Source organism: Bacillus rossius, chromosome 1 (genome assembly GCF_032445375.1).
Source record: "Bacillus rossius redtenbacheri isolate Brsri chromosome 1, Brsri_v3, whole genome shotgun sequence".
NCBI classification, from domain to species: Eukaryota; Metazoa; Arthropoda; class Insecta; order Phasmatodea; family Bacillidae; genus Bacillus; species Bacillus rossius.
The window spans coordinates 321,560,468-321,586,400 of NC_086330.1; the positions used below are offsets into that span (position 1 = coordinate 321,560,468).

Here is a 25,933-nt window from a genome sequence, read left to right on the forward strand (position 1 = left end):
TGCAACTGTACCTGAGGTGCGGCACTGGAGCGACTGAGCTGTAGCTGTGGTGTGGTTGTGGTTCATAATTGTGATGTTCCTGTCAAGTGGCTGTGGTGCAACTGTACCTGAGGTGCGGCACTGGAGCAACTGAGCTGTACCTGTGGTGTGGTTGTGGTTCATAATTGTGATGTTCCTGTCAAGTGGCTGTGGTGCAACTGTACCTGAGGTGCGGCACTGGAGCAACTAAGCTGTAGCTGTGGTGTGGTTGTGGCGCATAATTGTGATGTTCCTGTCAAGTGGCTGTGGTGCAACTGTACCTGAGGTGCGGCACTGGAGCGACTGAGCTGTAGCTGTAGCTGTGGTGTGGTTGTGGCGCATAATTGTGATGTTCCTGTCAAGTGGCTGTGGTGCAACTGTACATAAGGTGCGGCACTGGAGCAACTAAGCTGTAGCTGTGGTGTGGTTGTGGCGCATAATTGTGATGTTCCCGTCAAGTGGCTGTGGTGCAACTGTACCTGAGGTGTGGCACTGGAGCGACTGAGCTGTAGCTGTGGTGTGGTTGTGGCGCGTAATTGTGATGTTCCTGTCAAGTGGCTGTGGTGTAACTGTAGCACTTGAGCAACTGAGCTGTACCAGTGGTGTGGTTGTGGCGCACAATTGTGATGTTCCCGTCAAGCGGCTGTGGTGCAACTGTACCTGAGATGTGGCACTGGAGCAACTAAGCTGTAGCTGTGGTGTGGTTGTGGCGCATAATTGTGATGTTCCCGTCAAGTGGCTGTGGTGCAACTGTACCTGAGGTGCGGCACTGGAGCGACTGAGCTGTAGCTGTGGTGTGGCTGGAGCGAGGTTGTGACGCGGCGTGCTGTCGGCAGCCGGAGAACTGCATCATCACGTACGAGCCGCACGCCTACTGCGTGGTCTACTCCACGGTGGACCGCTCCAGCCTGCGGGTGGCCGAGGAGACGCTGCAGTACCTGTGGAAGACGGACTCGGTCAGCGCCAAGGCCGTCATCCTGGTCGGCAACAAGACGGACCTGGTGCGCTGCCGCACCGTCACCACGGAGGGTGAGTCCGCAGACCGCGGCTGGGTCGCCGGGGGAGGGACAACTCGACCTCGCAGTTGAAAGTAACTGGTGAAGGCTTCCCCATGGCTGTACGCGCGAGTGTATCGGAGGTTCACCGGTTAGCGAAGTAGACTTGAAACACACACGCACAGAAAAAAATAATAATTCTGTACTTTTGCAAAAGATTCTTTTGGAAACGAGTTACCAAGTAATAAGTACTTTGTAATCCTACAATTAAGATAAAGTTTCGAGATAATACTGATAATTTCTTACGAAAATTGGCGCAAATTTTAGATTTTAATTCATGGGCGTAGATACCAAGGGGTAGGGCAACCCTCTCCTGGATTTAAGAAGCCCCTCTCTGAGGGGGCCTGCTTGCACTAGCAAAAGCATGACTGTTAAAGTGGTTTGATGTCGAAACTATGTTTTATGAAAGAATTTCTATATATTTTTTTTTTATTTTTCTGCTTATTTCATGCATTTAGGCCAAAATATGGGTACTTAGTATACAACATGCGAACACAGTATCCAGAGATATATTGTGTCAGTTAACCCCAAATGCAAAACTCTCGAGCCCAACCCCTCCCCTTTCCCAGGATATTTCCGCGGGGCCCCCTTGTGAATCCTAAAGATTTGCGCCCCTGCGTAAATTATTTTTTATTCAAGCACAATTTTTTCAAACGTGAAAAAAATAATTGAATATTCAATAATATGTTCATTAATGAGCGCATTTAATACTGGGATGCTATTCAAGGAACGGTTTACAATTAACTTTAACTATTGAAGGTACCAGGACAACACAATGCATAAATTCCCGGGTAAGAATCCAAACCCAGTAATACTGCGAACACTAATTTAGGCGTGGATACAGTTGTTTTCAGGTAATTTTACGCGAATATTTCAGTTCCGTTTACAAAAGAAGTTACAGTTTTAGGGACTACCGTACTCGACACGTAGTTATTTTGTTGTGTTTTTCTCCTTGTTGTTCGATAACCGTGCCAGCGGACGGGGAGAAACAGCCACACGAAGGACGCGCCTGCCGGAAGCTCCGGCGCGCAGTATCCCGCCCCGGTAACAATGGCGGGGACGCATGGTCGGTGGGACGAGCCGCGTATTTCCGATAACCTTCGACCGCTTCGATCTTGAATACCGGTATCTGCCGCCCACCCCCTACCTTTTCCAACCTTTCTACCCGGCTCTCCACAGAAGAGAGGGTTTTTTTTTTTTTTTTTTTTTTTTTTTTCGTCCTTTAAGAATCGATTCCCCGTGCGAGCAGAAAAAGTGCCCATTGTGTGGACGCTTTGCCGGCGGCAACAATTTCGCTGCACAAACCTCTTCCCTTCCCCATGTCCCCTTCCCCTCCCCCCCTCCTCTATGTCATCCTCATCGTCTCCAGGGACTCGCCTCTTCTCACATAGAGAAAGATCCCACTACAGTACATCGTATTTTTTTTGTATATGGATCAGAAATATTCATGCGAAATTACATATATTTGTATTTTTTTAATTTACGTGCAAACAACTGTATCACTAAAAATAAATAGTTTTCGCAGTAATGATGTATTTGTGTTTCCCCAGTAACTCCAATAGTTAAAGTTATTTGCACACAGTTCCCTTAACAGCTTTCCAGTAGTTAACTGCGCACTTTAATAAGCGTAATAAAACAAAATGGTGCCCATTTTTTGAAAATTTTAATATCTTCTCCATGGTTTAAAAACATGAAACATCGATTAAAATATAATATTATACCGCAAATATTTGTAAGAAATACTCAGTATTAGTTCGAAAAAAGTATTTCATATACCTGTGTAAAAAATAATAATAGTCATCTGTTGTGCAAAGTAACAATATCTTTATTGTAATGTTGCAAGTCATTTCTTGCCAACTGGTTTCGAAAGTAATCTTTTGTAAAAGTACGGAATTTTTTTTCCATGTAGCCTCTCGCGTCCACGCTCGATACGAAAACCTGTTTTGCAGCCGGACATTTAAGACTCGTATTTCCTGTAAATTCATTCCTACAACTCCCTTGTATGTGTTGTATCGCGAAAATTATCTCGCAAGATATTTAATAAATGTTATTTTCGGTCTGCGTAAGGTCACGCAATTTTCCATAATCATGACGTAAAACCCGATAACATTTATAGAAACATAGTTTGAGAAAATTTGAGACTTAACAGAAAATGTAAGAAAGGTTTAGTAATAAGTTCACAGGAATAGCCCTCAAATAACAGTAATAAGGTGGTGCGACACAGCCTTAAGTTGGCTGCCAAACGATGGGCAGAGCTCTGTTTACAAATGATTCAATATTTATTGAAAGTGTCTGATTACGAACGGCATTTAAGAGCCATTGCACTTGTCTATGCAAAATTCGTTTCATGATATCGTCTTTAACGTGTATTTATTTTTTAGGGAGTGCAAAAGGCTAAAACGTGTTTTTTTTACAGTTGTTTTATGATTTTAAAAATTCTGAACAATATTGCAAGGGTATAGGGACGTTCAGGGAGACTTTATCTTCGATATTCCAGCTTAAAATTCCAGGGTTACTACTGAAGGTCCCACAGAGGCACGTTACCGACGCGAAGTCTGCACGCCAGCTCGGTGCCTGGTGCGTAGAGGCGAAGAGGCGTGCTATGCGCGAGCCAGTGTCGCCCTTAGCGCCCTTGCGCACTTTAAGAGCGTGCGCGCGGTCCCCTTAATTCTAGTGAATGATCAATTCTCTCGGAACTGCATTATACATTATCTATCTATATGTGTATTAAAATACTATAAATTTAATTTACTTTGCGTTAATTTTGTAAAATTCAAAATTTGATAGTACGATGTCAGAACTTTTCTGTACCTACTAGGGTAAAAAAACTCGTGGCTGTTCTACCTCTTCTGATCGAATCCAAATGTTCAGCACGCTGATTTAGAATTATGATGATTCTTAAATATTTTTAAGTAACCAATATTTCAACTTAATTGAAGTCTTTAAAGGAAAACCTACGTAATAAATACACGAAGCCTACATACACCAGGCATACATATGTAAACTCAATTGGTAAGTTTTTATCATAATAAGCCATAAAAAAAACTTAATGAATTAAGATTCTCCTCAATCCGAAACATGAATATCGTATATTTCAAACTCCCGATTCAGATTAACAACACGTTGCTTATGTTGTATAGATAGCTCCATAATAAGATTGAAAAAGCGTCATGTGCCGCTGGAAACCAAAACATAATTTTTGTATCCGAGCATGGCATTATATCCAGCTGTTTTCAGGTGACTGTGATTTATCAAGAAAACAATCGAATACAGCATATTTGTTCCTCCGTGTAATACAAACACGTAGTTAATACACCGTTAAAAATTGTCACATTTTATCTACGAGGAACATTGATTACTAATTATCCAGGGATCTTCATACATTTATGGCTAACTTCGTAAATTTACAGACACTGAGTTCACTTACTTTGGACATGAATCCAAAAATATATTCTTGGTATATTAACAAAACATTCAAAAAATTTAAGTCTACAACAAGAACATCTACGTTTGTCCACGTGTGTGTTTACCTTTGTTAAGAACGAATGATACAACTAAGAGGTCAAAATATGGCGAAATTTCTACGAAGATTCAGTAATTTGAAATTACGATAAACTCTTCGTTTTAATTTGAGATAAATTCTTCCTTATAGAGTCCGTAAAGTGTATGCAATTTATAACGGTGCACTGTGCAGAAAACCATGCGTGAGAACAAAGCAATATACATTGGTGTAGTTATGTTTAGGTCACTTTTTCCTGAAAGGTAGAATATTATACTTGTGTAAAACGTTCAGTAGTACTACAGCAAGGGTGATGTCTTACCGTCTCAGCCCACAAATCTGCAGTGAATTCCTCATGGTGCACTATCAGAAACCGTGGGAACAAAACCACTGTGTGTACAACTGGCGAGTTGGAAACTAATTAAACATCTGTCTGTTGCCAAGGAACGTGCAGCTATCTTCGCCCAGCCATTCCCACCTCGGAAACTCGGAAATCCCCTTAAAAGGAATGTGGAGACTATAATTAAAACCTGGGATTGAATTATGGAGCCATGCCAAGATAATAATGGATTTCAAGGAAGGTTGGGGAGCCAGTTTCTCTTTCTAATTAAAATTTAAAGAATGAAAAGTGTAGCCAATAATGGTAGTTCACTCAGCAATGTCGCAAGCTATAGGGGGGGAAAAATAGTGAATACTCCTCAGAATTTTTCGTCGAGCTCAATTTTCAACCAAAATTCTAGCAAGATCTATGGATTATTTTTGCAGGGAAGAGTGATTTAAAATAAATTCATGGACATACGTCATTGCTGGTTTTAACCAGACGTCATTAAAAACACTCCAAGAATAGACAACAAATATGAACACTCAAACACACGGAGACAAGCCAAAGTCAGCTGATGTAAAAAAAATTTGATGCTTAGACAGCATAGAGAATTAGAATGTTTTATTTTATTTGAAATTGTTATTATCAAGTGTAAGGTTATTAATGATTGCATAACAAAAATTTGTGGTCACGGTATCTATTAATTTGGGTGCAGTTGGGGATTTTAAACTTTTGAAAAAAATATCTATAATTCTAAACCTACAATACTCTTTTCGTAATTTGTTTGTTTATTTTTATTCAAAAAACTTAAAAAAATAAAAACGAAAAAAAATTCAAACATTCTGCTAGCTTGTGAACTTCTCATTGTTGAGCAAAGATAGAGTTATAGTACAAGCCAGAATGTTTGAATTTTTTTCGTTTTTTATTTTATTTTTTATTATTATTTTTTTTTGTATTTTTATGATATCAAAGAAAACTTGTGGCGGTTTTCTCCGTGTGCTCCTGATTATTCTTGCCAATATTATGATGGTTTTCTCCGTGTGCTCCTGATTATTCTTATCAATATTTTGATGGTTAATCCGTGTGCTTGCGATCATGCAGAATCTATTTATGTATATTTTGTAATTTTTTTTTTTGGTTTTAAATTTTTTATTATTTTTTAATTTTTTTTGAATTTTATGATATCAAAGAAAACGTGTGGCGGATTTCTCCGAGTGCTTCTGATTAATCTGGTCAATATTATGGTGGTTTTCTCCGTGAGCTCCTGATTATTCTTGTCAATATTTTGATGGTTTTTCCCGTGTTCTTGCTATCATTCCTGTGGTTTCTTCAAGTGCTTCTGACTATTCTGAGAAACCGCTCTCTGCATGGATTTTTTTGTCTAATGCGTCATGACATTTTATTTGAAGTTACATTTAATTCGATAATTTCTGCTACTAAATCAAAACTTGCAATATTTTTATCAGGTGGAATTTAAAAAAAATAACATTACTCAGTCAAATTAATAATATGCTTTGAGAAATCTGTGAAACACTGACTGGAAGAACAAACATCCTTTTCCTTGGAGTCTAGCGAAGTCATCGATCTATTGCGATCGTTAGTGAGCATCCTGCATCCCGCATAAAAGAACTAAATATTATTTACCTGCAAGTAACATGTGGCGACATCTGTTGTTGAAAAGCAGAACTACTTGCAACAAGTACCTACCTTTGAATGAGATAAATTAATTCTCGCTGATGAAATAATTAAAAAATTCTATTTAAGTAATATATCTAATTTAAAACTCTTAGTTTGCGTCTGGTATTAGTCTCAGTAACTAATATGAATCCTGATTCGGGATTAGTTGCTGTATCGAAACGTCATCACTGTAGATACTGTAGCAAGGTGTTTACCTTGAGAAAGAATGCTAAACGACATGAGAGAAGCGAGTGTAATTTGGGTCCTTGTCAAAAACCATTTCATTGCAGTCAGTGTCAGAAATCCTTTGGTAGAAGATATTACTTGGATAGACATTTCAAGACCTGTACATTTAAGATGAATAAAGATAACGAAGACTGGGCTACAACATCGCGGAAGAGGAACGAAGGCGAAAAAGCTAATGCTAAATTTACTGATCTAGATCAAGATAATAATTTAAAATTTAAAACAAAAGAAGGAAGTTGTAACCACATTAGAAATGAAAAGATACTTACTCCAATATCTAGTCGTCTCCATGAAAATGTGAAAGATGGAGAACCACCTGAAGCTTACAAGGTCGAAGACTTTGATGAATCATCTGAGGCTGGCATGATTGAAGATTGTGGTGACACATCTGAGGCTGACATGATTGAGTACTGTACTGAAGCACCTAAAGCAGGCAAGATCGAAGACTGTGATGGCGGTCTGAGACCAAAACGATGGAAACGACGTAATAAAATAAATTATCCTGATCAAGTTTGTGGTGCTGACATGATTGAAGACTGTGGTGACACATCAGAAGCTGGCGTGAACGAAGACTGTGCTGACACATCTAAGGCTGACATGATTGAGTACTGTACTGAAGCACCTAAAGCAGGCAAGATCGAAGACTGTGATGGCGGTCTGAGACCAAAACGATGGAAACGACGTAATAAAATAAATTATCCTGATCAAGTTTGTGGTGCTGACATGATTGAAGACTGTGGTGACACATCAGAAGCTGGCGTGAACGAAGACTGTGCTGACACATCTAAGGCTGACATGATTGAGTACTGTGCTGAAGCACCAAAAGCATGCAAGAGCGAAGACTGTGATGGTGGTTTGAGACCAAAACGATGGAAACGTCGTAATAAAATAAATTATCCTGATCAAGCTTGTGATAATCACTGGCACGATGACGAAAGTGACCTTGTGGTTGGTGTTAAAACGATAGACACCAGAGATAATATTTATTATAAACATGCAAGGATGATGAACGCAGCAGAAGAGATTGATTATACATCATGGGAAGATCCTAACATATTGGTTGACAGGCTACGACTACTACATGGATCGCTTTGTGCAGGAAACTATTCGAACATTAAAGAAATATCCTTCATACTCAAAGAACTGAGGGAAGCTGGCTACATACAATAATGGCTTAAATTAAATGTATGTGCATAAACTTGAAGATAAATTAATATATTTTCTTTCCAAATGGTATCTACCATTTATCGAAATCTGATTTATAAATAAAACTGATAACTTAAAGGTGCAAAATACGTTACCACTGCCAGTCAAAATGTATACTAATAAAGACATGTTAGTAATCATGCCAAGTTCGATAAGGAAAGTAATTGGAATCAGTTGGAACCAATTGAAGATTGAGCCTTTGGAGCAATTGGAGCCTTTTGAAGCATTTGGAGCCTTTTGGAGCTGTTGGAGCCATTTGGAGCATTTGGAGCCTTTTGAAGCATTTGGAGCTGTCAAGCATTTGGAGCCATTTGGAGCTGTGTTAAGCATTTGGAGGCTGTTGGAGCATTTGGAGCTGCTGGAGACATTTGGAGCTGTCAAGCATTTGGAGGCTGTTTGGAGAATTTGGAGCCATTTGGAGCTGTGTTAAGCATTTGGAGGCTTTTGGAGCCATTTGGAGGCCGTTTGGAGCATTTGGAGCCATTTGGAGCTGTGTTAAGCATTTGGAGGCTGTTGGAGCATTTGGAAACCGTTTGGAGCATTTGGAGCCATTTGGAGCTGTGTTAAGCATTTGGAGGCTGTTGGAGCATTTGGAGCCTTTTGAAGCATTTGGAGCCTTTTGGAGTCATTTGGAGCCTTTTGAAGCATTTGGAGCTGTCAAGCATTTGGAGGCCGTTTGGAGCATTTGTAACCATTTGGAGCTGTGTTAAGCATTTGGAAGCCGTTTGGAGCATTTGGAGCCATTTGGAGCTGTTGGAGCCATTTGGAGGCCGTTTGGAGCATTTGGAGCCATTTGGAGCTAAGAAGTAGTCGTTGCACGCCTATGCAGGGCTAAATGTTTATAAGATTGCTGGCTTTCGCAAGTGATTCTGTAGTTGGATAGAAATTGTATAATAAATATTATGTTTGTAAAAGACTTTGAGGTGTTTTATTTCTCGAACCTTACACTTTTCTGGTATTTTTTTTTTTAAATTAAAGTTTTTTTGTATCGTCCAGGGATCGAACCAAGGACCTTAGTCGATCTAATCAATCAGTATATAGATTACAAATTTATTTAATGAATTTTGAACTTTTTCCCGAATCTCTAGCATTGAAATTACGAATTTCCAATATGGTGGTCTGGATGTCTGATAGGATGATGGTAGTAGAGGATTTAGAGTCTCTTTAAGAATTTTGAACATGGTGTATTGAAATTATTATTTTTTATATAAAATTAAATGTTTTGCGTCATTCAGAGATCGAACCAAGTACTGGAGCGGATCGAATCAATATGTAAGTTAATGAGTGATTTTTTTGATGAATTTTGGATTTTTTCCCGCTTTTCTAGCTACATTATTACATGATTTCAAGATGGTGGCCGAATTTCATGATGGCGGGGGGCACCTTGGTAATAAATGATTACTGCACTGTAGCGGGTTAGAATAAAATTATCCAGATGGAAATGTACTCTATAATTCGAGTACAGACAAGATGGTGTACTCCAGCAGGTGGTAGCTCCTGGTGGCATGTACTGAACATAAAACGTCGGATCCATGATGGTCGACAAGGTCAAGGTCAAATTTCAAGGTCAAGGTCAAATTTCAAGGTCAAGGTCAAAGTTCAAAGTCAAGGTCACAGTTCAAGGTCTACAGTTGAGGACAAAAGTATAGTGACCAGATAATTATACTAACATGGTATCGGCACACTGTAGCAGACGAAAACAAGATGGTGGTCTCCAGCGGATGAAGACAAGATGTCGGACATGACATCATACCAGTTGACGATATATACCTTGGTATTGTTGGTGGTAGATCAGTCTAGGTAGCTTTCATGGAGGAAGGATTGACTGTTTACTCTCGCCGGGAATCGAACCAAGGACGTACATCGATATAATCAAACAGAGTTAAAATACGTTAATTTTTTGATGAATTTAGGAATTTTTTTCATTAAAATCGGATAATAAATAAAGATTTTCGAGATGGCGTCCAAATTTCAAGATGGCGTTCATGACGTCATACTGCCGGATTATATATATGATATGAAACATGTGGTGGGAGTCAGTCTGTTTGCAGCCACCGCGGGGGAAGGATCGGTCGCCATTTTTATTTTTATTTTGCCCTCACCGGGTTAGAACCGAGGACTCCGAGCTCCGTGTCGTTAATGTATGATTTTTATAAATAATTTATTAAAATTTTATTATTTAATTTTTTTATAATTTTTTAAAAAAAATTCATTAAAATCGGATAATAAATAAAAAAGTTAAAGATGGCGACCGTAACGGAAACTGCAACGGTGACGTCATCATCCAATATGGCGGAAAACACGTCACCGGAATTTTCGAGAACACACAATTACGTCATCCAAAATGGCGGATCCAAGATGGCGGGTCCAAAATGGCCGCCGTGATCTACTTGTCTCGTTACGCTGTGTCCCGTTACGTTTTGTCCCGTTGCACTGTGTCCCGTTATGCTGTGTCCCATTACACTATCCAAGATGGACGCCGTGACGTAACAAACCAAGATGGCGGATAACACCACAGACACCACACCCTGAATCCTGCGCCCGGAAATACTTTCCTATACTACTCTTGAGAAATGGTAACAGGATATGTATGAAGTAATAAAATTGTCCTAGTAAATTTAAGGGGTTATCAGTTTGGAATTTTTTAATTTACTTTATTTATCTAATATTTTTCCTACGAATATTTTCCTTCGAATATAGAATCCTTTGAATACTAAGGATTTGATGGTATTTGAGAATTTGATTGGCCCACCCTATATATATATATATATATATATATATATATATATATATATATATATATATATATATATATATATATATGTATGTATGTATGTATGTGTGTGTGTGTGTGTGTGTGTGTGTGTGTGTGTGTGTGTGTGTGTGTGTGTGTGTGTGTGTGTGTGTGTGTGTGTGTGTGTTGGTGTGTGTGTAGGTGTGTGTGTCTCTGAGTCTGTTTTTTGTATATTTTAAGGTGGTTTTTTCCTGTCTAGTTAATACCAAATAACGGGTTTATTCGACATTTCAAGAGGATGAATATCTCTTCAATGGCTACGAGTTAACGAGCTGTGTTTATATACTTTTTTTTCTTTAAACGAGGATTTTTAACTCGTGTGTAATGTTGCGTATGTTGTTTCGCTTCGCTGGTTTTTCGCAAAACTCTCTTTGGTGTTCATTTCGGTGTTTAAGCGTAGCTACGTAGTTCATGCTGATGGACGAATAATTTCCAGATATAAAAAAAAAAAATTTTAAATGGTGGAAAGGAGTGGTTTTCCTACTTTTTTTAAGAACGGGTATTCATAACTAATAAGATATAGTATATATTTTCAATAACTCACACGTAATAAGCATAGTTTTCAAATATATGTACATCAAATATAAAACACTAAACTGTACTTTAGGGGCCAAGGTAGTGAGTCGTGGCCTCCAAAATTATTGTATGGTCAATGAAACTGATTTGGCTGGGCACATTTTGTATTAAGACGTTTTGAGTGTGCACGCCATAATTTTTACACCACGGGGAACGTTCGGAAAAGTATCTTGCAGTAACATAGATTAAAAGGTAAATGAATCTGTCAATGCGGGTAGTACTTCGGTCACTTAACTATCAATCTCTAAAATTAAAATTTTAAAAAAATCTTAAGAGTGTTTGTTTAGCTGAAAGAAATTAATATGTATTACTTTAATGGCACTATGAATCTTTGAAACCTATAAACTCTGGTACAAATTATTAGATTCTGCGTGAACCAATGAGCGACTAAATGTGCAATAAAAATTTATTATTATTTTTACAATTTTCAGTTAATTGTTTTTTTTTTTTTATTCGCGCTACCTAGAAAATTTATGTAAAAATGAAATATGTAATGTTCAAAGAATTACAAAAAAAATTTATGCGAAATAATAATTTTTTTTATATCCATTGTTAACAAGAAAGATTATCGCATGATAAATTTTAATTTGAGGTCTTAATTATATATTAAATAAAAAAATCTTAAAAAGTTAACAGTTTCATTTAAACGAGATGTAAAATATTTTAACTATAGTGGTTTCATGTGAGCATTGTAATATAATAATAAGTTATTTAGTCAACTAGACAAATCGTTGTCTTACCTACAGTAGATATTTTATGTACTGTAGGTAAGAAATCTTCAGGTTAAAATGTAATTTACTATCTGAACCAGATACATTTTGTTTTATCTTCTTCGGGGAGTGAAGTGATTTTCATGAACGCATGATCTTAAGGTGCATAAGTAATCGACGCGCGCACTAAGTAACGGAACACCGTTTCGCGAGCTCACGTGTTAATTGACTCGGCTCGGTCGGGCCTCCGTGTCTCGCGACTGCTCAAAGCGAACGATGCTGGGTTCGCAGCGACTCTCTCCCCCTCCTCGCCACCCCTCACCCCCACCCCTCTTCCTGCGACGACTCCTCTCGTCGCTAATTGCCGCGGGTTAAAGACGCAGCGGCGCGGCGCGGACGCTACAAAGCTAATTGGACCGGGCGTGTTGCTCGTAGCCTAGCTCGCCCCTTGAGCAACCCTTTCACCCTTCCTGTCGCGAAGGGTTTCGGAGGGTAAGGAATACCTCCCAGTTCCCAGTGTCACCTGGCCGGTCAAACTGCGAAGAAAAATTATTTTAAAAAAATTGAGCGAATCTTACAATACTCGCCATATATGTGTTACATCCAACCTAGGTTGCGAGCAAATTCGTGTGTTCTGATTTCAGAAATACGCTTATAACACAAAACTTGGACATTAAATAAGACGTGGAATCTTTTAAAATAATGCCAAGCGTGTTGAATACGCGAAAATTGTGTTTAAGACCGCACTTCTTGACGCGAGTCACTCGTAGTTTCCACACCCGCCGCTAGAATTCGCTGCTGGAGCAGCATTCGATTTGCAAGAGTGATAGGTTAAATGAAACGGCTCCGATTAAACGCTATATTGGGATAAGTTATCGTAACTAAAATGAAAATTTTGGTTAGGTTGGCGTTATTTAAAATAAACTATGGCCGTAAAATAGATAAATCCTTGTGACATGTTTTAGGGGGGGGGGATTTTTCCATGAGCTAACGAGAAATTTCGGAGAACTTCGGAACTATTCGGGTGTGGCTCTCATCTCTTTAAAATGTACTCATGAAAACCAAAAATAAAAATAATAAAATACAAAAATAAGAAATTTAGTTTTATTATATTATATTACGTCTAGTCTCAAGCAATGTGCGTTCTCGCCTCGGCTGTGAGCTGTGCATATCGCATTGCGTCTAGTATCCCGCATGTCTGTGCCCAGGGTCTTCCCTGTGTATTTGCAGGTTTTACCTTGGCCCAAACTTAGCATAGTTTTAAGATAGGTGAGTTAGTCATGTCGATAATTACTGCCATGGCTGGCCAGTCCCCGAACAAAGCACACGATGCGGGCGAACATTCCCTGCATGGCTAATCCCAGCATGACTTGGCGTATAGGTTTCGGCCTGAGACGCACTTAGGTCCGTGCCTAACCCGGGGCCCTCCTACAAATGCACTTAGTTTAAAGTTAAGTTAGGAAAAAAGAAATTGTGGCATGTAGGCTTCTCGACACGGACCTGCTCGCGAGGAACGTCGGGCTTGTCGCGTGTCGCGCTTGTCGCGCATCGTGCTTGTCGCGCCGCTCAAGCTACACCCCTCCCGAAACTGGAGCACTCAACTGTCACAGTTTACTCGCTTTCGACTAGCGTGGTGTTTCCTTAATCATTTTACTTATATCATTTTATTTTATTTTTTGCCTTTAATACAACCATAATTCATTAACGAACGATTTTTCATAGTTTATAAAAAGTTATTTTAATTAAATAAAAGTTATTTTTTATGTTTCAAAACCCCTGAAGACCAATTTATGTATGACAACCTAAAAATATGGAGTTTTACGACCGAGGCTATACATTTCTAACGGTAAATTCAAAACTGTGTGCCACATAATTACGAGCTCTCGATTTATGCTGTGAAGGTATTAACCAGGAATTAACCATAGTGATTATAAAAAATCATTATGTTCGTGACCAAAAACACGAAGTCACTGAATTAAAATAATTAAGAACACTGCATCCTTCAAAGGGCTCCGCCTTCCTTGGGCACACTTATGGTATGCAGAGCTTCAGAAGGAAATAACCACAATGTTTTAAAATGGCTCAAGGTATCCGAGAGGTGCTATCTGTTTTAGAAAAGCATTTATGAATTATACGTTTAGATTGGAATGTTAGTTCTGTTTCCATAATTTATTTTAAAAAAATATTATTATTAGAGTAAAAATTGTTAAAAACCAATGTTTTCAAAAATAATTTTCTGGTATGAAGTTATCAGTAATGATTCTTCGAAATACTATAGGTAGACTACATGCATATCACACATTTATCTTCTTTTATACGCCATAAAATCTCTTCAATCACGTGGTTGCCTTAGGCACGAAGAGAGAACTGCGCGCTAGTCCGTAGCCTTGCGCTCAGAGGTGACAGCGCTTAGAAACACCAGCGAATGTAGTACGTATCATTCCGCCTCGCCGACGCTAGTACAGCCATGAATAGGCGGGCCCTTTGACTTTTCGTCTGAGGCTGTGGGAGGCAGTGAGCTAAGAATGATGAAATGAATGGACGAGCGGAGGAAACTGGGGCTACCTCGAGAAAGCAAATAGGTTCATGGCAACGTCCACCATGTTTACCATTAGCGGAAACCAAATCCGTTTTCAACAACACAGGTAATGGAACTCTCATCATTTTGGTTTAGGTGAGGGATATTTCCTCTCCGGCATGATCGCCAGAATGAGCACGTAGTCCGTGACGACGTAGTTTGGAGACCATTGTAATCATTAGCGTTTGAGTTCCATTTCTCTGTCAACCTTCAACCAAATAAACCTTGTCGTGCAAATAAAATACCCAAATAAAAGATTTGGCAATTTAAACGTTTTTACTTAAAGTTGTTATCAAGGGCTTTAGGGGAAATAAATTGTATCTATAGTTATGCACAAATCATTTCCGAATTCACTACATCGTTAAAAAAAAAAACGATAAAGTAATGTCTCGATAAAGGCTAGCGAGAGACGGTGACAAATTTGCTCTATTTTCCGCAGAGTCAATCTTCCCTGAGGGATTACCAACTAGACGTTGGGAATCTGTGGCAATGACGGGTCTCTGTATTCTGGACTGGCCGAATGAGGAGGGGACGAGACAGTGTTGCCGGCTGACCCAAGGAGGGGGCAAATTGCAAGCCCGTCGTATCGATCACCGCACCCTAGGGTTACTGACCGCCCCCCTACCCTCAGGAGGACGGCATTAATAACTAACACACTGCAAGCTCCTTACGTCCCCAGCACCCTCCCGAGACGCCGAGCATGCCCGAAGTGGTGAGAGGCCCTTTACGACCGCGGTTCGCCCGGCCGACCATCGTTCTCCGGTCGTGCCGAACCTGTAAAATATTCGTTAAACGTTCAAAAACTCACGTGGTGTCCCTAATTTACTCTGGTGGGATCATCGTGAAGACAAATGTCTAGCAGCGTAACTATTTATGACACTACAATTAATAAAACTCTTTGTGTCCTTTAACCTAAACTTGCAATGACATAAACCGCCATCATTATAATCAATACAACATAATTACTGATGCTTACGTGAACATCCCATTCCTGTAACTACGTCTAAAAAATCGGCGTTGTTTAGCTAAGTGTGCTTTTAAGCATCTTGGCTAAATTTAGGGTTTTATGCATTTTTACATGGGTCTCGTAGCAATGAGAATGCAGTCCTCAACTGACCCAAATACTAATTTTCTTATTTTAGCTCTTCAGGGTACTGTGCCTTTGGTCAAGTAATTTTCTTATAGCATGTTCTTTTTTTCACTAAGTACTCATTAAGTATGATGATTGGATGAGTAGTTATTAATACTTTTCATTTGAAGTTCTTCAGATTAACGTTAAAAAACATAAAAGATGATAAAGTATGTTTAGAAAAGGTTAAAAGAGATTTAGTAAGATAAAAATCATCAACATAAATTTTTGGATGAATGAAGCGAATAGTTTCGGATTATCTTAAATATTCCATCAGCTTTGTTTCCATTAATTTTCTTGTCCTGTATTTCACAAAATTATTGTGAATTGTGTCCTATAAAGGTGCGGTATTTGTTTACATAGAATAAGTTATCTTGGGAGAATATCAAGAACGATTGTATAAGAAACATTAAAATTTAATTATGTGAAATTTTATTTTATAAATTCAATTCACTAAAAAATTAATGATTCTGTGTTGCAGAAGGGAAGAGCATGGCGATGTCGTACGACTGCAAGTTCATCGAGACCTCGGTCGGCATCAACCACAACGTGGACGAGCTGCTGGTGGGGCTGCTGACGCAGATCCGGCTCAAGCTGGAGAACCCGGAGCGCGCCAGGGACCTGTTCCGGAAGCGTAGTTGCTCCCGCAAGAAGGGCGGTGGCCGCAGCAAGTCACCGCTGGGCGGCGCCAACTCAGGACACAAGCCGTACCGCGGCTCGCGCACATCCACCAGCCTCAAGGTCAAGAACCTGCTGGGCAAGGTGTGGGCGAGGGACTCCAAGTCCAAGTCGTGCGAGAACCTCCATGTCTTGTGAGGAGAGCCCTCTTCTTGGACCTGCTTCTCTCCGGCAGCTCCTTCCTGTGAATGGGGTGCTAGAAGCCCAGTGTTAGGTCTCGTGTCCTTTGTCAGGACTTGGGTGTAAGAACCTGCTGAGCAAGTTGTGGGCCAGGGACTCCAAGTCGTGTGAGAACCTCCATGTCTTGTGAGGGGAGCCCTCTTCTTGGACCTGCTTCTCTCCTTCCTGTGAATGGGGCGCTATAATGGTTCTTGGTAATGGATCTTGTGGCCTTGCCAAGACTTGGGGATAAAACCTCCTTGGCAAGATGCGAGTGAGAATGTGCGACTCTCTAGGCCAAATCGCACTGCCTTCTCTCCATGTCCTGTGAAGAAATTCCACTCCCCCAGTCCGTTCTTTCCAAAATTATTTCCCCATTTTGACTGCTGCGATTTGTACCAGAGTAAGGTCGAAAGGCTTGATCAGTAGGTAGTGAACGAGTAACTGTGAATCCAAAGACAAGTGAGACCAGAATGTGCGGCTCGTTGTCGAGACTGTTCTGCATCAATCTCCTACTCTCCAAAAACATCCATAAGTCTGTCATTGATCACGTATCCTTGCAGGACAAGGTGAATGAGCCAGCTATAGCATCACAAAGATATATGATCTCTCCGGGTCATGTGAAGAAAATCTAACCCTATTGACTCCCTCATCTTGCACTCAGTCATCTTGCACTCAGGTCGCTAGGAGCAGTGTCGCGTCAAAACTATACTGAAGAGCTTACAGACGCAGTGTGCGAGAGGATGTAAGAACCTTGTCATGAGTCACACAAGAGCATGCAGGTCAAATAAGGAGGCCCTCCGGCAAATATGTCTCAGCTTCGGAATCTGGGTACACTGTTTGTTGTCTCCATACCTGGTGTGATTCGTGAACTAGAGGCAAGCCAGGGCGAGTCAGTGTATCCTCGTTGAACCATGTGTGTATGTCAGAAGTACTTGTATAACACCTTCTTTAAAAACATACTGTAGTGCCAAATCTTCCGTTATCGCCTGTCCTATTAAATTCTTCAAGCCATGTTTTTGAATTAATGTCAATGTTAGATATAATATAACGCAAACAAATTTAAATTTGTGTGAATTTAAATATCAAATTATTTGAAACTTACTTATAAATTTTTGTTTAGAATGCAACATATCAATACATACGCTCGCTTCACGAAAACTTTTGAAACCATTTTCTTTGTTTACATTAGCCTATATTAACTCTAATCTTCTTTTTTGGATTTAACCAATGTGATTAAGGTACTGTCACCGAATTTTAGACTACAGTGAGTTTTAAGAAGGTGTATTTTTTACAACTATTCTTTAGTAAAAATGTGTGAATAATGTAAATATTTTATTATTATTGTTATGCGTATAAGCAAAAAATTCAATTAAATGGATTTACCCAAAAAGTTGAGCAATTTTAAGACTCACATGTCTTAATGCACTAGTTCAATGTGATTTTTGTGTTTTATGAGTATATTTGAGCTAAATACAAACCGTAAATACACAAGTAATTTTTTTGGTTAGCGTGTTCCAAGATCCCCGATATAAAATCTTTTTTTTAACAATCTTAATTTTCATAAAGTGAAATAAAATAGGATGGAAATCAATATTTACAAAACTGATCTCCCGCTTGATAGATAAATTAGAATTTTACTAAATTTTTAGCTTTACAGTCATACTGGATCACCCTACAAATAATTATTTGAAACCGTACTAAAAAATAAATTTCTATAAAAACAAAGTTAGCACTTAGTTTTGGGTCACCTCATTTAATTTTCAGTTACAAAAATAATTATTTGTCATAAAAATGTATCACTGTATTATGACATCGGTATTGTAGCTTTAATACTTTCATGTGCTCATTGTCTTGTTTAAATAAAAACACTGTAAAGGTATTGTATTCAGCTTATCAAAGCACTACCAAACCATATTTGTAGACTGCCTATCGTAACATGTAAATATAAGAGTTTCCCCGAAGCAGAATGTTTTCACCCAAATTTTCATATTTAAAATATTGCACATTTACTCGTTCAGATATTGTTGTGAACACAAATGTATTTACTTTCTTTTTAGAAACATAAAATAGTTTAGTTTGTCATTTAAAACGAAATCTTGGTTGTAAATTGTTGATATTTAATTATTTAATAATACAGAACATAAAATCAAAGTCTTATTTTATATGTTTATAAAACTTAAACCAACGTAAATTAATTTATTATTAAATGTAAAACCACTGCAAAATTTCTGTCACTGGCCTTGAGTACAGGATTACATGAAATTGAATTTAAACTAGAAGCCAAAAAATTTATAAGCCACTGAAATGTGAATATTATCATTTTGGTGAGCTTGATTATGCATAATTTGTTATAGTGTAGTGAAAATGTGTAGAGAACTCGTAGATATGTGTATAAATTTAAGAAAATTCATTAAATCATATAGAATAAGCGTTGTCCTATTTGAATGTTATTTTTTTTTCTTTTTGAAAATCTCTTAATCTACTCAAAATGTCGGTATACATGAAATTTTATGACCACATTTATTCATAAATATTAAAGCTATTGAAGCAAATATATAAACCCCTAAATAGTATTTGTTTTATAATTTGCATGTATGTCATGATTTTTGTCGTTGTAAGGGTACATTTTTTAGAATATTGCATTATTTTCTATGTAAAATATACCGTCTAAGTTTTATTAGCTTTTGTATAAAATATAATCAAACCCACACGTTGAATATTCCTCCACCAAGGCAAGTGCTTGATGTGATATTACAATCACAAGTGTTAGCGCATGGTGCGTCTTTATAGCACGCTAACGACCACATTAAACACATATTACATAACGTCGGTGCGTAGTAATATAAGGATAAACATGCAATCCTTAAATCATGTATGTGATGCAAAAACTCCAATTTTTCACGTTATGGAACATTTAGCATAGTGAACTAACTTGGGAATTTTTATCTTATATCTGCAGTTGAAATTATGAAAATATAGGGTCCACACGATAACTGTATATATAGCTAGATATCATAAAAATAATCATCCTAATGAAATCACAAAAACGTAAATCGAGAATATTGGTGACACGAAAGATTTGACCAAATATTTTATTTCCACCATGAACAACGACGTGCCTTTTTTTCGAAAACATTTAGTGGTTACAGCACATTCAAGCAGTAGAGTTTAAACTGCAGGACATTAAAATGCGTAGATGCATGATTTTTGTAAATATTGTTATATTACATTGGCATAAGATCTAAAGAGTTGTCATAGAATATGTGTTCATTGACAGATGTTATTAAAAAAAATAAACAAAAATGTGTCACTAAGATTTTGCAGGCGCATTTAGTTATGCCAAGAGTTAATATTAAGTAAAAAAATAAGTTTACTTTGAACTTTGTACATTAACACTTATAGCCCTTAGCGTGAATGTTAAGTATTTGCAATGTTTACATTACATTATAATAATGAATTGTTGTACAATAATGTTACTACACACTGAACTATTGTGTATGTTTGTTGTAAGAAAATATCAATACAAGAAAACATAAATACCAAAAATAATTGTTTGAAATTTAATACTTCTTTATCATTGGTAGTATAATTTGAATTTTCTTATTAAATTTTTCCATTAACTTACCTCGTATTAACGAGTAAAAATTTCAAAAGCTTATTTTGTTTGACCTGATCAAACTTCAATAATTATGTACAGATTTGTTCAACTCTGTGAAAGTAGTCTGTGGTTAAACATTTACATTAACTATAATTTTTTTTAAATACATTCCTTGTTTAGTGTTAGTTCGTGTATTTTTACCTACTTTATAAATATTTTTGTACCAATGTGTGTGTATTTAGCTGTATTACTGATTCTTCCATAATATCATAGAAACCTGTATTTTAGTCGTTTTGCTGTTTAGTGAATTGAACTTCAACTGTGAATGAATGTGCTGCATTAAAATAAGTTATTTAAGTGAGGTGTGTCCCTTGCTTGGGTTATTGTCTAGCTATCCTATGAAGAAACCATATTAACATACATTAAAATTGTACTATATAATGTTTGAAAATTTGACACGTATTAATCAGGTTACTTGTACATCATTTAAATGAGAATAAGTTATTTTATAAGTTTGTGAAAAAGTAATATCAAATATGTTGAACATTGTTTAAGTAATCACCGTGTAAGTGCAAAAAAAAAGCAACTTCCATTAACATAGAAATACAATTTTAATTAAGGCTCTTCTTCCAAACTGTTTGCACTTTTTTAAAATAAAAGTTTTTATCAATTTCGTCTGATGTTATTTATCAAAAAATATCATAATGCACAGACTGTTTTTGCATTAACTTTGTAGCAATATCAGTTTGATGTGATTAAGAATAGTATAGCAGTATCGCTATGCATTGTATTTTTTAGAAGTTTTGATGTTCAGTGTTTAATCGCTATCAAATTGATAATAATGTGAGCACCAATAATATTTACCGTAAAACATTTAGTGATGTGGAATTTAACTAAGTAGTTTTCATAAAACAGCTTTCATAAAAGTCTTTGCTTTAGTTTATACCAATAAAATTATTTTAAAATGATTTGTGAGCAATTATTTTGTAACGATAATAGATAATAGAAGGATATTCGTAGACTATTTTTAGAAATGTAGAATAAATTTGTTACATGCATATGTCTTTTGCGATGTGTTTTGACGTACTAGGTTGTATCAACGTTTGTTGTAATTTAATTTTGTATTTTTACACAATAAATACGCACTTTTTTTCTTGAAACAGTCCGTGTTTCTCAGCTTGCAAAGGGCACAAATAATCAAAATACTTCATCAGCACAATTCAAGTGCGATTTGTCATGATGTATATGTGTATTACTACAACCTCCGATACCTTATTTATTATCCACGTAGGACAACAAATAAATACTTAATTTGTAAATTTATATATCACGTAGTTAGCATCCTGTTGCACAGAATCTAAAAAAATAATAAACACGTATTTATGTCTGGTCATGTGGTTTCAATCTTTAATTTCTTGTTGTTATAATTAGCATAATCCAACATTCAAATTATATCTTAGCCTTTGTCACAGATTTTAATTTATTAATTACTTGAAATTTATATTTTTCAGTGCATGATTAAGTGTCCAATATAATTACATCTAACTTAATTCGATGGAATGAACTTGTAATTATCAATCTATGCTAAATATTTTTATAATTTCCATCAGATTTCTCAACAATTGTTTCGATGTACATACATAAGTAAATGTTTCAAAACCTTGCTATATTTAAAGATTTTATCTTAAATAGCGAACTGAAAAAGACAGCTATGACATCCTATAATTCCCATTCTATAATGAATAATTCCTAACTTTTTCAGTGGTCTGGTACACAACCAACACAACCTTTAACCTTTCTATTCTGGACACTACAGCTGTAATGGACTATGGACCAAGAAAGGGCCATATAAAACAGAACGTTAATATGAAAAATTTCTACTGAAATTGTACATTGATAAAAAAATTAATAATCTTAGATGTTCTGTGTGTATTCTGTTGAGCGTTATACAACCCACATACGTTCGGGTATTCCGGGTATATATTCAATATATTAATTATCGTTGTTGGATATTATTCAGTGTTAGCCTACTTGTTTCCGTGTGAATATTGCTTTCAAAACATTATTTATTGAAACACTATGAATAAAGGTGACCTTGATTTTCTTCGAGAAATAGTTATTTAAGTATAAATAACTCTGGATTTTATAAATTTTACTCACAGTTTTGTTAAAAATTTCAAATTTTTTTTTTTTGGGGGTGGGGGGTTCACTTAAAATATGTATTATTATATTTTTAAAAGAGCAAGACGATTGCAAATATGGGTTAAAACTATAATCAATTTTAATTCTTATGAATTTGTGAGAAGGAACGATGTTAAAAATGTGTATGAATGATCTCTAAACTCGTTTAATATCTACACACATTCAGTGTATAACCATAAATTGCCTGTTGTTTACCTAATTAATGTATCTTTATGAAAATCTGGAATGTCATTAGTTATTTGAATGAAATTTTAAAGTCAGCACACGTCAAGTTACATCAATAATGTTCCAAAGTAAAATATACCTGTTTAAGAATAATAACATCGTAAAAACATTGTTTCAACTCACAAGCAATGTTTGGTTATGTTGTAAAAATATTTGTCACGGGTAGAGGTTACTAAGAGAATAAAAAATGCATATTGAAGTTAATCAGCTCAAATTATCTTTTTACATACATGACACTGCACAAATAGTGCCTGGACCTTTTTCAAGTTTTATTTTTTCAAATCGCTTTTAACTTAGATATTTGGTGTGGATGATAATAACACTGAAGTGAGGTGGCAGCTCTGGGATTGGCCACTGCACGAGGCACACCCTGCTGTCACCCACCTGCCGGATAAACGGCCAATCAGATCAGAATGCTCACGGAAAGACGAAACCAATTGCATTTACCCAGCTTTTCCGAGACGACGACATCGCCGAAACACTGATCTGCGTCGAAGCCCCTCGCAGATACGCGTGGAACGTGTCCGGCATAGAGCAGAAGCGCCGCGCGCATCTCTCGACAGCTGACCAGGCGGGGAGGCAGGAAGATCGCTCGGCTGTACGCACACTGTGCTTGTCAGAAGCTGTCAGAGCCCCAGCCTGCGCGTGCCACTCATCTGCGCGCGGGGACCGACGAGTTTCCAGGAACTCGAGACTTTTGACGGGCAAGAGCGGGCTGCGTCCAGTGAAGCCCGCGGGCTTAACGGCTGCTCGAAGAAGTTGACAACCTGCTGGAGTGATACGATTAAGAAATGAAGCCACCTCAGGCAGTCGTTCCTGACTGGCTCACAGGGACTATCATCATCGCCATGGTGAGCCGCCCGGCCCGTATGTCCTGCCATGGCAACCCGCAGAGAGTCCCAGGCCTTTAGGTGTGTTGTAAGTCTTTTCGGGTACGTTGTGGGTGAGGAAAGTGACTGGTGGGAGGTGGGGTAGTAGCTTATTTGGGCCCTAGGGGCCATGCCATGAGGGGAGGGGGGCTATGGTACTGCCACGGGACGGGAGTTTTGTGAGATGTCCCTCGGGACCGCGCGAGAACCCGACCATGCCCTGCTCGGGCTCCTAGGGCGGTAGGGCGGAGGAAGCTGTGTTCTGTAATAAGTGTGAAGGATATTTGCCAAAGTGTATCTCTCATAGATTTCGCGGGCATGTCAAGCCAATGGAGGTTGTATTTTCCAAGAAGCTGATTTCGGTAAGCCGCCGCCACGTCAACAGTGAAGCTATCAGAGAAAACAAGTATAAAACAGCAACTTTACGGGTACACTTTAATTAAATAACTGAGCGTTTTCTGTCCAGGTAGAGGGAAATTTTCCACCAATTGTTGAGCGCGTCTTAAGTGGAAAAAGAGGGTGGTGCTAATGCCCATAAGCTGCTGCAAATAGGAGAGGTACGTCTGGAAACAGATGAATATGGGAAATATTACCCTTACCAATTAAAAATGTTATGCTGTATGCTTGGCAGACGAGCTTATCACTAATGTTCTCCCGAGCTTACAATTAAATATTTTTCAGAACTGGTCATGTAAGAGGGCCATACTGGTGCCAAAGAAATCCGTTTCCAAAAAATAACTAAACAATAATTCTACTCCAATGAAACAGCCATGTCAACTAAGGACGTTACCGCCTACCCTTTGGAGTTCCTGAATTCGAGCAGAAGGCTGTTGTTCCAGGTATCCTATTGCGTAACCTTGACACCTCGAGATTTGGCAATGGTACCAAATCACGCATTACAGAGCTGGGAAGAAATATTCTCAAAACCAAAATCCTTATCGGGGCTGCTAAAGGAGAGTACGTAGGCCTATTAATGCCCCACACGATAAATAAATTATTAAGTCAAGCACTGAATGTGGCAAGTATGCATTTGGGTAGTCAATGCTTTTGATATGGTCAACATTATGTTGCTCAAAATTTCCATGTTTATTGTGAGTATAACAAAGCCTTTAGTGTATCGCGTAAATATTGCAGTAAAGACATAAACTACGGGCAAAGCTGTGGAGCGACCAATACAGGCTGTGATCATCTACTTAATAAAACCAACACTGACTGACAAAGCAGCTTAAACAGGAGGGTTTATAAGTATAAAATGTTGCTAAGGCATTACTTGTGTTACTTAGGTGAGCACTAAGAAAATAAATTTTGCATATTCATCCCCTAAGGGGGTTAAATAGGGGATGAAAGTTTGTATACAAGTTTGTCAATATTTAGGTTATGTAAATTGGTATTTAGGCTTCTGTTTGTAAATAAAAGTCAGTTTTATCAGCGTTTTTGGTAATTCATCAAAAATTCGGGATTAAATACTTTCTATCGGGCATAAAGCTAGTGGCTTTATAAAATATATTAACAGCTGGAGAAAAGTAAAAATTCCTGATCAAGAATAGTTGTAAAAAAAAATATTTTTTTTTTAACTGGTTCGAAATATTAATTTATCGTTCGGTTTTGCCATCGTATTCTAAAATTCACTCAATGAAACTCCAGGTCACCACACGCGCCTAGCTTCTAACGAATGCTTTCTCTCGGAAGTGAATGCGTCATTCATGTTGCTTTTCACAACAGTTGAATGAATTTTTTCTAGAGTATTGGTTTACTGATAGTGATAGAGATAGTAAATATGTATGATAGGACTGAGCTGTATACAATCTTGAAATTCGAGAATAACTTCAGTGTTGGAAGCAAATAATACGATAACAGAGTGACTCATATTTTCCAATGAACATATAGTTATGTGTCTTAAACATTCAGTTCCATTATATCTTGTGTTACAATATACATAAATTAGTTTAATTATTTTTAATTATCTTGAGAAGCTATATAGGTCTTTATTCCACTTAAGGTGTTAGTATTTTGTAAGAAACGTTCCTATTTCTTGTTTAAAAAAATTAATTGCCATGGTTTCTTGAAAATGTTAGTAAATGAGCTTAGTCTGTAGTCCCAATTTTTCAATTAATAATAATTAAATTAATGTTGTTAATGATAGTGATACTAGTGAATTATTTTTGTATCAACTATATTATAGTGTGTTATATTTTTATGTTCATGTCAGAAATATTACTTTGTAGTATTCAAGTAGTTTCACGTGTTTGTTTGTATTAACAATTATGTGTGTCCATGATGTGTTTTTATCAGTACGAATTATGTGGTAATAAAGAAGGTTTCATAATTATCCGTTTGTTGGTATATTATTGTGTTATATTATAACATATTACTTTAAAAATTTTATATC

General features: G+C 37.5%; 1 protein-coding gene across 1 annotated transcript in view; it reads left to right on the plus strand.

Annotated features, from left to right (window-relative positions):
• LOC134527990 (AF4/FMR2 family member lilli-like) overlaps positions 1-25,873 on the plus strand; it is a 194,781-nt gene extending 168,908 nt beyond the window's left edge. The window contains exons 7-8 of the mRNA XM_063361139.1: positions 855-1,047; positions 16,292-25,873. Of these exons, the coding sequence (XP_063217209.1) occupies positions 855-1,047; positions 16,292-16,626 (528 nt within the window). The 3' untranslated portion in view covers positions 16,627-25,873. The remainder of the gene's footprint in view (positions 1-854; positions 1,048-16,291) is intronic.
• Positions 25,874-25,933: the final 60 nt, after the last annotated feature.